This window comes from Mercenaria mercenaria, unplaced genomic scaffold (genome assembly GCF_021730395.1).
Source record: "Mercenaria mercenaria strain notata unplaced genomic scaffold, MADL_Memer_1 contig_4337, whole genome shotgun sequence".
NCBI classification, from domain to species: Eukaryota; Metazoa; Mollusca; class Bivalvia; order Venerida; family Veneridae; genus Mercenaria; species Mercenaria mercenaria.
Window position 1 is genome coordinate 1 of NW_026462558.1, and position 14,073 is coordinate 14,073.

General features: G+C 31.5%; 1 protein-coding gene across 3 annotated transcripts in view; it reads left to right on the forward strand.

Moving 5' to 3' along the window:
- Window positions 1-473: 473 nt before the first annotated feature.
- LOC123549461 (heat shock 70 kDa protein 12A-like) overlaps window positions 474-14,073 on the forward strand; it is a 61,995-nt gene continuing 48,395 nt past the window's right edge. For 2 of the 3 annotated variants that reach the window (XM_045337579.2, XM_053534982.1), the window contains exons 1-2: window positions 474-630; window positions 7,985-8,131. In XM_045337579.2, coding sequence (XP_045193514.2) covers window positions 8,114-8,131 — 18 coding nt within the window. In that variant the 5' untranslated portion in view covers window positions 474-630; window positions 7,985-8,113. The remainder of the gene's footprint in view (window positions 631-7,984; window positions 8,132-14,073) is intronic. The other variant, XM_045337578.2, reaches the window with a different exon arrangement.

Here is a 14,073-nt window from a genome sequence, read left to right on the forward strand (position 1 = left end):
CAAAAATGGCCCAAAATGCACACCTTGCGCGACCTGTACCATATTATCTGCGAATGACTGACCTAAAACACATGCATATTTTTAAAGCATGTGGCCAGACGAAACTAATGGTGGGAAGAAAAGTGTCTCATAACCGTTTAGGTTTTCCGCTGTTTTGAGCTGAATCTGGATGGATGAATGACCGTTTCCATTTCGTCTGAATTCCGTTACCTCAGGTAAGACTTTAGACCCGACCGTCTACACGGAGCTAGGAAAATCGATTCAAGTACATATTTACACAGTAACTACTCGTACGCAGGAATCCTCAGTTCTATAAACATCATAAATAACCAGTTGAATATAAATGCCTTTGAAGTGCATCTGTCTATTCTATTTAAAAAACGTACCCGGACCAAATGCGAAACTGGTCCCTGCCACTTAAATATATAATGTTTCCTTTACATTTATAATAAACATGACACCTGTGTGATTGAACCATACTGCGCAAGTCATACCCATGAAAATATAAATGCATTGGCCCAGCGCCAAGATCCAGGCCGTGAAATACAGTGTTGATGATCGTTCATTTCGTTGAATGCCGTTTAAAATGTACTTCCTTGTCCTGCGCTGCCGGATTAACATACCATAATGGTGAGTTTGATTTTTTCTTCTGCATATATTACATTGTACTCAAAAAATGCATATTATCTGCTTTCATGGTTTTAGTATAACGTTTATGGTCGAGTATAAATATCCCAACAATAGTTGGAAAAATATTGGGTAAAAATACCCCAACGATGTCCATTGTTTCACGGCGGAAGAAATATATGCCGCTCTCTTTCGGCAATCATTGTTTGGCACATAACAAATCTAAAGTACAATGCGTATTTTGTAATACCCTGCCCATTGAAATTACAATGAAATAAATAGACCTTGTCGGTTTATGTGAAGTCTGACAGTGAACATCGAATGCGGACTGTCTAGGGAGCGTTTCAAAACACAATTATTCATTTATTGGTTTGTTTTGGTAAGCGCCGTTTTTACAGTATTTCTGTTATGTTACGGCAGACAGTTGGCCTAACCAGTGTTCCTGGATTGTTTACCGGTACAAGTTAACCTTTTCTCAGCAAGTATCTGTTACTATTTTTCATGGAAAATGTTAAAATGTAACGAGCAAACTATTTTTAAATTGCTTTAAGACAGTGACAAGTCACACCCATTAACTGTGCATACTGAAATGAGACTGATCGGAGACCATGTAATTACAGTTTGGTGATCATCTGAAGTTCACTTTAAACTAGTGTACAGATTTTTAAACTATCAAAATGTGTATCCCTAGTAGTAGTTCAATAACATTAAACTTGCACAGGGCGCCTTTTAATATTTGGGTGTTCAACATGAACCTGTGTCAAGTTTAATCGAATGACAGCCGTTTGCATAGCACAGATTTCGACCTTATTTTATTGGAGTGTAATGTAGGAAAACCCTCAAACACGTGATATATTGGTTTACCGTAACTTAAACTGCACCTCCAGTCACTGCCCTGACACATTACACAGATTCTTCTACCGTAATTTAATGAAATATCATGAACAATACAACATTGAATAAATATATAGAATCAATTATACATGCTTAGACCAAAAATACGTATAGCCTACGGCTCTAGTGAAAAATCTGCGGCCATTATCTAACGCATGGTACCGCCGAATACACGTGGACTAGCCTTTCAAACTGCTTTGATATGAACTAATAATTTATTGAAATAACTTTTAATTAAATTAAAACCAATAAATGCTGGTTACACCCATCAATTATAAACATATGCATACTACATAGACAATACGTTAGTAACCGGCCGCATTTTTTTTTCAAAGCCAACCGTGAGACTATTTTTTCGTCTAAAATCATTCTTTATAATAAAGAAGATTTGACAGTTTCATGTTGTGTTGCGAAAGAGCATGGATGTAAATTTCACTTTGAGTGTGCGGAGAAATCTTCAATATTTTCAGTAAGACAGTATGTTCAATTGGTGTGTAAAATAGGTTTCTTTGTCCGTTGTTAGTATTTAGTTATCGCTTTCAGTCACTTCCACCGTGAACTTGTAAAACCTTCCGCAAGATATTTTGCGGAACGCTCTAAAGGGAAATTTATAATTTCGATAAAACGTCGGACTATATGAAATGTCAAAATCGTAAAATATTGAAGTCCGACGTTTATTTATAGAACTATACAATTATGTGCTTAAAGTGCACAATCCTAAACAAATTATCCTCTACGATTGCGATCGCACTCCCTTTTCGGCAAAGCTTCCATTTTTTCGTTATATCAAAATACCCTTGAATGTCTATTCTTCTTTTTTCGGCTCGCTACGTTCGCGAACTTGCCTATATTTACTATTATTGACGCTGTTCGCTTTAAATAAAGTCTGATGATGATTCTTTATATTATAGAATATAATTTTTTTAGAAAGGTCAAAGCATTACTTTTATGCGAAACTGATTATGTATAACTATTTACCTTTTCTCACAATAGCGGAATGAAATGTATAAAACGGACACTTTACGTTTACATTAAGTTTCTAAAAAAATGAGGTAAAATAAATAGATTTTGTAACTGAATACTATGAAATTGATCAACGGTGTTATGTGAAAACTTTTAACGGTGTTATGTGAACTTAAGTGTAAAAATCAAGGATCATATATTAGTGAAAAATTGTTTAGCGGCAGGACCCGTACCTAGGTTTGCTACTCATTTTATTCAGAAATGATTTTAATAGTAATAACTCCGCAAACAATATTTCGAGCGGACATGCCAAAGATATGCTAAACAAGGTTTTTACTATCATTGAAATCTGGACTAGAATATTGAAATGAAGCGTTGACAAAAAGTTCTAGCAGGGCCTTTTTTTCCTATAAATCTACCTCCAGTAAAAAGAGGTAATCCCAAAGCAAAGAAAGTATTTTCCCCAGTTCTGAATTTAGCATTCCCAAATTAGTATTACCTTTTAGGAATTTTGCCGGTTTAAAATAGTTTTGCTAATTTGTATGTATATTTTGGTCATTAAAACAACAGTTATACTATTGAACAATTACTAAAATGCAGTCCATTAATATTTTACACAAAAATATCTTTACATAGATTTTGTTTATTTGCAAATTTTCTCAAATAAAACAATTTTCAAGAGCATTTTCCTACTTCCACTGGTGTTGATTGCGTTCCCAAAATGATGAAAAAGGACCTGTCTACATAATTTCTATCTCTAATAATGAAATACAATTAATTCATCAAATCGTTCAACGTACAATCCATAACTTACAAGGAAATTCATTGATGCAAGCATCAAAGACGCCGCCAAGTGTTGTGTCTGAAGTACATTTATTGCAATATGAGAAATCACCTAATCATTACTTTATTAAACCGGTTTAAGCTCCCCAGTGGTGTTTTTGCCACTGACCGTTCCAAGGCGGTGCCCCACTGTGTTCCTTTGTTTGTTCGTTTTGTCCTTGTGTGTTGACTTTGTGTGCGCGCGTGTGTGTATGCTTATTGTTCGTCTTGTCCTTATGTGTTGGCTTTGAGTGTGTGTGTGTGTGTTGTTCGTTTTGTCCTGATGTGTAAGCTTTGAGTGTGTGTGTGTGTGTGTGTGTGTGTGGTGCACGCGTTTGCGTGCTGGGGGGTTCGTTTTGAGGAGGCTGCGCTTTTGGTGCGTGGCATTCCCTGTTTGATATTTTTCTTTGTTTTTATTAGTCTGACTGGCTACAAGTTATCAACATTAGCACATAAAACAATATATGTTATAAACTGTTTAAAACATGAAGAATAAACATGATAGAAAAGTTTTACCATGCAATACAAATCCTCTACCTGCAATGACATTAACATTGCGAGTAGGTGGTCCCTTTACATACAAAATTAATGTAATTATTTCACTAGCTAAGGTCGTCTCCTGTGAAAAGTTCTTATATGCAGGAGCGTGTGTATGAAGTTTCACAGAAATGCAGTTTGTTGGGAAATGAGGAAATGTTGAAATTATTTCAAAGTTGTGGTTCACAGAAACCATTATTTTTATTATCATGTAATGTAATGAGTGTTTTCTATTTACTGATGAAGTTTTATGGACCTTAGTCACCTACATTATAGATTTCAGAATGCAGATTATACACATCAATTTACTGTTTCCCTTGACAAAAACAATCAAATATTTTGTCCAAGAAAAGAATGATATAACATAAATAATCTCTATATTGCCCCTATTCACAAAGCATGACTCTTTCTTATGTACTTTTGGAATATCATAGAATTCTCTTTTTTTTTCGGATGAACGATAAACTCGAAGTCCTCGTTGAACTGTAAGGTTACTAGGAGTATGTCAGTGTCTAGTTCAAATCTAATATTACAAGAAATTTAGAAAGCATAATAACCCACTGCCAAAGTGTAGAAAATATTTCAATGAAAATGTTTTTTTGTTTTTGTTTTATTTGATCTTTTTTTGTCAGGAATGGACAAATACAAAAACTATCCATTAAATTAAAAAGAAAAAAAAAAGAAGCAAGTAACAAGATATAATAAAACCAGAGCAACTGACTAGTCATATAAAATCACTGAAAATATAAATTCAACAGGGAATTCTATTTTAAAGTCACTGATGCTTTGATAAGTTATGGTCCCATGGCTTTTGATATTTCGATCTAACCACATTTAAAGAAGTATTAACTTGTCACTGACAAATTCAGCCAAGTGCTCTTTAGCCTATTGCACACCTTAGTTGACAGTGTATATCTGTAAACAATGAGTAGATCTATATGACACATAAGCAAAAAAAAAAGAAAGAAAAAAACAAACAAACAAACAAACAAATAGAAATAGGAATTTGCAAAAGTGTGCGCATTCTGAAATTACATCTCTGTACCTATCAACAAAGAAAATAAGACAAAAAGGTTAAAAATAAGTTAACAGCGGCATATCTATGCTTATTGATTCCTTTATTTACCTTGTAAATACGTTTTTTTTCCAAGGATTTTTTATGCAGGCAAATGTAATTTTCCATATTTTTTTTTTTAATATTCTCTTCGAAGTTGTAAAATACACGAACGCTCCCTTGTCCAGGCGATTCACGCTTTACAGTATGATATATCTGCGGTGTGTTCTATTTATAGAAAATGAGATAGGTAAGTAGGTCATGCTAAGAATAGAAATAGAAAACTTGACTTACAGAGTAACCTCCCTTATCAATAAATCGGATCGGATCAACATTTTTGACGAAATTGTAAATAAAAAAAATATGTTCTGCTCTACAAATAAGGAGAGGATAGACAGATAGCATTGTTTTAAATCACATAATAAGTTGCATTACATACATTTTTTATGTTTTCTTTTTGCCATTTTTTGTTTATTCACTAAAATGCATTGTGCAATATCGTTGATCCTTTTACAAACTATTCACTGTGTTCAGTTTATTACTCCGAAACTATTCATTACCATCTTTACAGGGTCCGAAATAAAAGTGTATCCCATATACTCGACACCGCCTTCAGGGCGGCGTCGAATGAATAATATAGACCTGCAACTATCATTCCTAAGACGTTTCAGTCAAATCACACAAATAGTATACTAGGAGTAGTCCGAACATTTTTTCAGTAAAATGAATAGTGGACATAACTCCGGAAAAAATATTTCGAGCAGTATGTACCAACGATATGCACATCTTATTTCAGTAAATCCCATAGACTTGAATGAAATTTGGAGATGAATTACAGAAAAAATCTTTTCATAGACTTTATGTATGATAATCAAAGGGTCATTACTCAGTACAAGATCATTTAAATATGAACCTCATAATACATGCTTAGTTAAAATTTGTACGGATCATTTTGTTTTCAAATCCTGCTAATTATAAAGCAGTTCGGACTTATTTCATTCAAAAACTACTTTTAAAGGACCCTAACTCCACAAAAAAGTGAAAAAAAAAAAACCAACAAAAAAACAAGGATACGCACAACAAGGCTTCAAAATATCATTTCTGTGAAGTTTCGTTTAAGTCCTAGAAGAGGATTTTGAGAAGCTAGATCGGGCTATATGATGACGGACAGATGGACGTACATATGACGAAGGCAGAAACAAAATGTATCAAATGAAATGAGAAACATAGCTTATGGAACTTTTGTATAATTACTATCTTTTTTAAAAGAAATCTTATTCTAAGTACATGTATATTTTGGTGAGCTCTTGATAAAACACTGTACTCATACTTGGTTAAAGTAACTCTTCTAATGTCTTATAAGAACATTCCTATACTATCATTCATTCAAATTGTCCCAAATTTAATAATTTCCTATACAAGCATAGAACATAACCAAGACTCAGTTTCATTCAGTCTGTTTATATAATACTTGAATAACGTTCTGTCATGAACAAAATTAAAGTCAGCTACTGTAACAGTGAATGAAATACAAGTATGTCTTAAAAAGACCCCCAGTGTTTACAGCACATTCACAGTTCATTGTCCACATCAACTTAAGCCGACAATGTCTAATACAGTTTCTCTGACATTAGTGTTCTTTACCATTTACAGATTCATACTGGAGGAAATAAATTAAGTACTGTTATTATATCAAAATTAATAATAAATACGTAACCCGTATATTAGTGTTTCAAAATATGTCACACAAATAAAAGCAGGTAGAAGAATCAAAGTACATAATTATCTAAATTTGTACAATAAGGAAGAATATTTTCATTAAAGTAGTATGTTGCAAGAAGTATATAATTAGATCGATAATTTTGGTAAACGACATGTAATTAAAAAGTTTTACCCCATCCCTGTTAAGATGTCCATACTTTGCCAAAGAACGTAACCATATGTTTTCTATACGTGGTACCACAAACATCATATGCAATTACACTTTTCTATCTAAACACTTGTGCAACCAAATAACAACAAAGTTTTAGAAACGAATATCCTAGAATAAATAAATATAAAAGCTTGGATTTAGCCAGGTTAACACGGACTCTTAGTAACATAATGTCATGTATTTCTTGATTTCTTCAAGATTTTCTCACTGGCTATAATACTCTCAAAGCTTTACAAGCTCAAGATTTACATATTAGTAAATTAGAATGCAGCACGCCATGTCAAATATATTTTATCATAGGACCTTGCACTATAAGTTACTCTTACTTCGTAGAAATTCATAGTGAAGAAACGTAGACAAAACATTTATAGGCTTTCGCTATAATTTTTCTTGCATTTGTTGACGCTTCATATTCAAAACTTTTACGTCTGATAGATGCAGGATATGTCCATGTTGCATACCGACGTTCTTTCCTTAGAGTTGTTTTTGTGAATAAAGCTAGGATAATAGGAATCGTAAGATATTTTACAAGAAAAAATATACATGACGTGTCGTTTTAAAAAATGGAAGGATAAAAATTAATACTTTGAAAGAAATACTTCACACAGCCGACATTCAAAAGAACTTTATTTATTTAATGAAAAGTTTTCCCGGTCCTCAAGTTGTAAGGGATTGACATTATTATCCCATCTATTCCATTGCAGATCGAAATCCATGATCGATTGATTTCAAAATTGTACGTCGGTGTAAAATTACGGTTATCAAGTATTCGCAATAAATATTAGAAGAACCTTGGCATTCTATGAATTGGGAATTGAATATGCTAGGATTTAACAATAGTTAAGCTAGAACAGATTCAATATCACATTTTCATCTGCGGTTTAAAAGCGGGGAGCTGATTTTACTTCCCTGTTGTAATTTATAAAACTTTGTCAACGATAATAAATCATTGGTTATGGATCAATACATAATCAATCTAATTTTACATTTTGTCGGCTTGTAGTATGAATCAGTTCAAAATGGATTTTAAAGTAAAATTGTTTACACTTCCGGAATATCATTTCAAGGTTTACTTTGCACCTGTATATACGCTTACACTTAGTATTGTTCAAATCAACAAAATTACAGACACTTTGTTTTTGTTTAACTTTTAGATGACTTCAACAGTAATTCGAATACTGAAAATGTGTGCACCCAGATTAGTACATAGATACCTTTGAACTGGGACAGAAAATACGGACAAACAGGAAGCTCGTATATTTATACTGAACACATTTGTTACGATGTTACACCGGACATTGGTACCTACACGCTAGATTTAATTTTTAAATGATAATAATAATTTAGGCAAGGACTCGGAAAACTTCAACGAAAATGGCGACAGTTCCAGCAGGTGACATAACCAACTAAACTGCATCATTCTTTTACTTTGTGATGCTTTTGATCATGCACTTAGCGGGCCTCGACTGAAAGTAAAATCGTAGATATTAATTGATTATTGCTTAAGGCGTATATCCACTGCTATGTAAATGTCCCCGCCTCTAATCCAAGAAAAGCTATTAGCCCAGCAGAGGTCCCCAAGAAGATGTGTGCATTGGAAGTAGTTAGAGAAATAAGGTTATAAGCGCTATCTAGCCCCCAAACTGACCCCATTTGACCTTTTGCCACTGACCAACACCGGCCAATTAAAAAAACCCTGTTTGATTAACACAAATTCCTGGGAACAAGATTCACTTACACAGTAAAAAAACACAGATTTTGAATCCAACGAAAACCTCTGGTTTAATAAAGTACTGAAAAATATATATTCAATTTTCAAAATCTATATCAAGACTGAAAACAACTACAGAATAGTTTCAGCCTTAACACGTACACAATATTGACCGCTTTTTATTAAGAGTATTCGCTGTCTGGCAGTTATCGGATTTTAGAATATTCACGACGTGCGAGTTGGCAGCATCTCACTTTAGTTGATTAATAACATCGGAACATTGTTTGTATTAATAAGCAAGCTACGACATCTTTTGTACAACAGAAAAAGGAGAATTTAAACGATAACAATGTAAGTTATATTTTTCGTTTTTCACTAACTTTAGAAATGTTATTTTGTGTTTTTTGAGATAAATTTTACTTGTTCCTGCTTATGCTAATACAATTGTATTTTATTTCAGGGATAACATTACAGCAACTGAACTTTTAGGAGATTTGATAAATTTGACCACCCATCTTGGGGAGAACTACAAACAAGATGAAATATGTGTAAAATGGACTGAAACATATTATACAAAATATTACTCCAAACTAGCGGATGCAACTCGACCTCGGCGTAAACAACATACAAGAAATGATTTGAAGAAAGAATTAAAAGAAGAAATTACAAAATCATTTGGATAAGGAGAAGTTATAGAAAATTTTGTTGTGTATACATCAAATATTGATAAATGTGTTGAAATTATTAAAAATTTAGATCAACAAATATGCAGAAATAATCGAAATATTGTGTTTTGTACATATAAACTTGGATTGATAATTAAAACATTAAAATCAACTTGGCCAAAGGATTGTGCTATAGGACTTTATCTTCATCACAAAGGTATACCTTATACAGATTCATATTGCCGACACCTTGTTCTAGTTTATGACTTAATTGAAAAACATCAAAATTTACTACAATGTAGCATAAATATTGGAACTTTAATAAAAAAAAAGGAAACTGATTGAGGAAATATGTATAGAATTGAATTGGTAACTCAACAACATACAGCAGCGTAACAATAGACTGGATTAAAGTACGTCACTTCCGTGTACAATGTTCACGTTTATTTTTAGATTACAAGTAGCTGATTTTAAGTACGTCACTTCCGTGTGCAATGTTCACGTTTATTTTTAGATTACAAGTACGTCACTTCCGTGTACAATGTAAACGTTTATTTTTAGATTACTTGTTGTATTGAGATCTGAAATATGAAATAATTATTTGTTCATTTTGTTTTTGATTGTTAGCTTTTAGTATTTTGTACAATAAATCATAAATGTTTACACCATCTTGTAACATTTTCATGAAAAATAAACAATAATAACCACAGAGTGTACTTGTTTTATCTTGATACTGTATGTTATTATATTTAACTTTAGGTATATATTTGATTACTTCTTTTGGTGGAGGAAGTCCGAATGGATCAAAGTACAAAGTACTGTGAAGAAACCCCTTGGTTTGATCAAAATATATTTTATCAATAAAACACACCCAATGGGTTCCAGGTCCAATAGAGTTATCTAAATTAATTATTACACATTCAACCTTTGGTAAAGTGTAACTTTCCGAAGACTTTGTCTTTGATTCTTTTGTTTTTGGTAAACCTGCGGTCTCCGAGAGTTTCACTCTTGGTAAATTATTTCTACTAAATACACCCCTAAAGTTTTTAATTTGTAACTGTTTAACCCATTGTTCAATTTCAAAGTTAGAGATAGGTTTGTTTATAACTTATTTTTTTACTATTGGAATTCGTCTGTAAGGTCTTCTTTGTGAATCTATCTGTATACCCTGACCTTGCCCCTTACCACTTAACAAAGATGTGATCAAAGGTATTCCAAGGCTTGCCGCAAGCATACGTAAAAAACCTCCATCTTGTTTTTGTTTTGGAGTTAATTTAAGTATTCCCGTTCCTCTTAATTGTTTTCTTTGATTAGGTGCTATATACGGTGTTATCATATTTCTCTTATTATTAGCTACTGAAATCATACCATTTCCGAGTATTTTACTTACGCCAGTACTGGCAAGGCCTGACAAAGCACCGATACCTAGAGGAGCCAATATTTTTGGAGCTATTTTTGCTGCCATTGGAAGAATTGTTTTTCCTATTAATCCGGCCAAAGTTCCTAAAAATCCACCATTTTGACCTTGACTGGACATATGTTTTTTTTTTTTTTTTGAAATTGTAATTTCTAATCCCTTCTTACTTCTAATAGACTTTTCAATTTGATTAATTTGTGTTTTTGTTAAAAGTAAAGGGAAGTTTTCACGTAATAGTTCTTATTTTAATCTAAAAGTATGCGAAATTTTGTTGTTATAAGCTTTCGCTAAGTTTTTCTTTTGTCCATCTGTTAAATTTACTTTATATTCAATATAATTTGATACCATTATATATTAAATTTATATTTTATTTAAACAATAACAAGTTCATTTCCAATAGTATTTATTGTAACTGTTTCTTCACACAACACAATTGCTAAATACGATATCTTGCAGTGGGAAGTGTATTTAAACGTAAGTGTAATGTTATATGCTTAGGATCTTCTACAATTACTTCCTTTTTAAATTCTAAGTTAAAATGAACAAATCCAAACAATTTTTTAAAATTAAATCTATTTAAGAGACTTCCAGTAGTTTTATTATTTTGTTTATAATAATAATTAAGAACGTCATCATAAATTCTTGATATACATGTGTATTCAGTTTCTGAATAAATGTGGATTTTGTTCTTGTGAATTACTTTTATCAGATCGTTGTAAATAAACAAATACATGTTCGGGTTTTGTTACACCAGCTCTTATTCTAAAAGTCGTATTAACCTGTTGCGTATCTGTTGACTGTGAAATCATTTCACGAAGGTATTTCCACCCTGTTTTTATATATTTTTCAAAAAATTAAATTAAATCCAAATTCATTAAGAATTAAACGCGGAACCCACAAAATTAATCTAGTTATAATTACCCTACCTGCATCGGCAGCATTAGCTCTGTAAATTAATTCATCATCATTTGTTAATTGAAGTGTTATTTGTATTTGACTTGGTGGTAACATGTTTTGTTCCAAACAATGAAAAAATGAATAATTATTCAATGGAATTTTAGCATTTACCTCATTTCCACCCTGGATTAATACCTTTCTAAATTTGAAACCTGGATTATCATCATCAGCAGCAGTAGCAGTAGCATCTAAATAAATAAATTCGTTTGTTCCAGTTGATTCTGTGTAATCTTTAGATAGTTCAACTAAATTTCTATAGTTAATTACCTTGTATAAATTATTACAATCATAAACAATTTTTCCATTTTGTTTAACTATAAGCTGATCAATTATTGAAGCTGCATTATTAATTAAAGCAATTTGATCTCCATCAGCATAATTATTACCATTAGCAAGTTTATTAACTTTAAAACTTACTTCAAAATAACCATTAAACCAATCAAAATATGAACTTCTATCATTAATTGTAAAGTGATACCCGTTTTTTTGTTGTTTAACATTATTTCCCAAGACAGAAATTAAAGGTGTATCTAATTGAATAGGAGTTAGTCTGTATCTTTCACAATACTGTTTTGTTCTAAACATGTATATTATATATTATTTTATTTTTTATAAATTAATCTGTTAATATGTTTACGCTGAGCTGAAGCCCCAGATCCTGACAATAATTTATTTAATCTTATATCAATATCCTCCTCCTCATTATTTGAATTTGTTTTTTGTAATTCCTTGACAATTAAATTACCAACAGGTTTACCAACAGCAGGTTTTTTGAAACTTTTAATTTTTTCTGTAATTTTATCAGCAGCTAAATTCCTGACTTCCGTTCCAATCCTACGGGTTCCACTGTTTCCCTGATATAATAATAATATCTGTGTAACTATAAGAACCATTTGTAAATATTATATCTTTCCAATCTTTACCATTATTATAACGAATTCTTTTATTATCGTATTCATCACTAATATTATGCCAAGAGTAAGTCATAGTGTTAATACTATCCAAACCAACAACATAAGTTTTATTTTTATCTAAAATTAAAGAACGACTGAATCTGATTGTAAAATCGCTTGGAGTATTTTTAGTATCATTTTCAACCGCTTCAGAACTTAATACTATTTTTTGTTCCATTTATATATTCAAGAAAAATAATTTTTATATAACATTTCATGTTGTTCTGGTAACAATTTATTTATTTTTAATAGTACATCAGTTATGCTAATACCTTCATTTTTCAGTTCTTCGTTATTATTTCCGGAATTAATTGAACCACAAATTAACTCCAAGTTACTAACCAATTCTTCTGGATTACATGGACAAAGATTTGAATTAAAACCTTCTCCTCTAATTACTTTTTTAAATTTCGTAGATCTTTTATTGATAGGTAATCCTGATTTTTCTGTTAATTCTTTAAATATTTTCCTAGAAAATATTGAATGTTTTTTATTATTGTTATATCTTTTATTAATTAAATCATCATCTACTTTAGTGTTAATTACTTCTTTTCCAGTTGTTCGATCCTTTGCAATCAATTTGTTTTGACCATAAAGTTTATTTAAGTTAATAATTAAATTACCATATTGTCCATTTGGTGAAACTTTATATGGGTTATGATATCTTATTCCTTTTCCCATATATTTTCCTTGTTTAAGAATATCGCGGAGTGCTTCTCTATATTTTTTTAAATTATCCGACTCAGCTATTATTGTTTTCTGTTGCTTCAACTCCAGTCTTGTGGGATTTTTCTTTCTCGATATTTGCACCAGAATCATCACCAAATTTTCTTATATCCGCTGTTGTAACTTTTATGATATGCTCTACTTCTTCCCTAGTCATTCTTTCTTTTGGATCTTCAGATGTATTGTGAAACAAGTCAAACACATCTTGTGGTGTATTATATTTTTCATCTAAAAGTTCTAAATCAATGTCTTTATCAAGATCAACCGTAAATTCTTTTGGTCTTGCTCCCAATTCTACAGTTGTTTCATAATCTTCAAGTACTTTTTCAACTTCTTCTTCAGTAGGTTCTTTGCTTATTTCCCTGTACTTTTTATATTCTCTCGCCAGTTCTTCAGGAGACCATGTAATTGGTTGCGGTTCTTTGAAAAGCTGTGGTAAACCTTGATATGTTTGTATGTCTTTTATTTCATCACCAAGTAACGCTAATTGTTCTTTAATTCCAGGTAATGCTTTTAACTGACTTGATAATTGTTCTTTTTGGCTTTCTATTCCTTCTGTAATTGGTTTATAATTTTCATTATACATTTCTTGACCAGTAGCTTTTCTGATTTTTTCTCTCATTATTTCATCTCTCTTAGCTCTTATCTTTTGTCCGACTAAGTTTTTTCATATTCTTATTTCATGAAGTATTGCTAGCATTTATATAATAATGTAAGATAATGTTAAATAATGTAAGATAATGTAATATTATTATATAATGAAAATTCCTAATTATGATACAAAAAGTGATAAATCTAATAACTTAAAGCAACT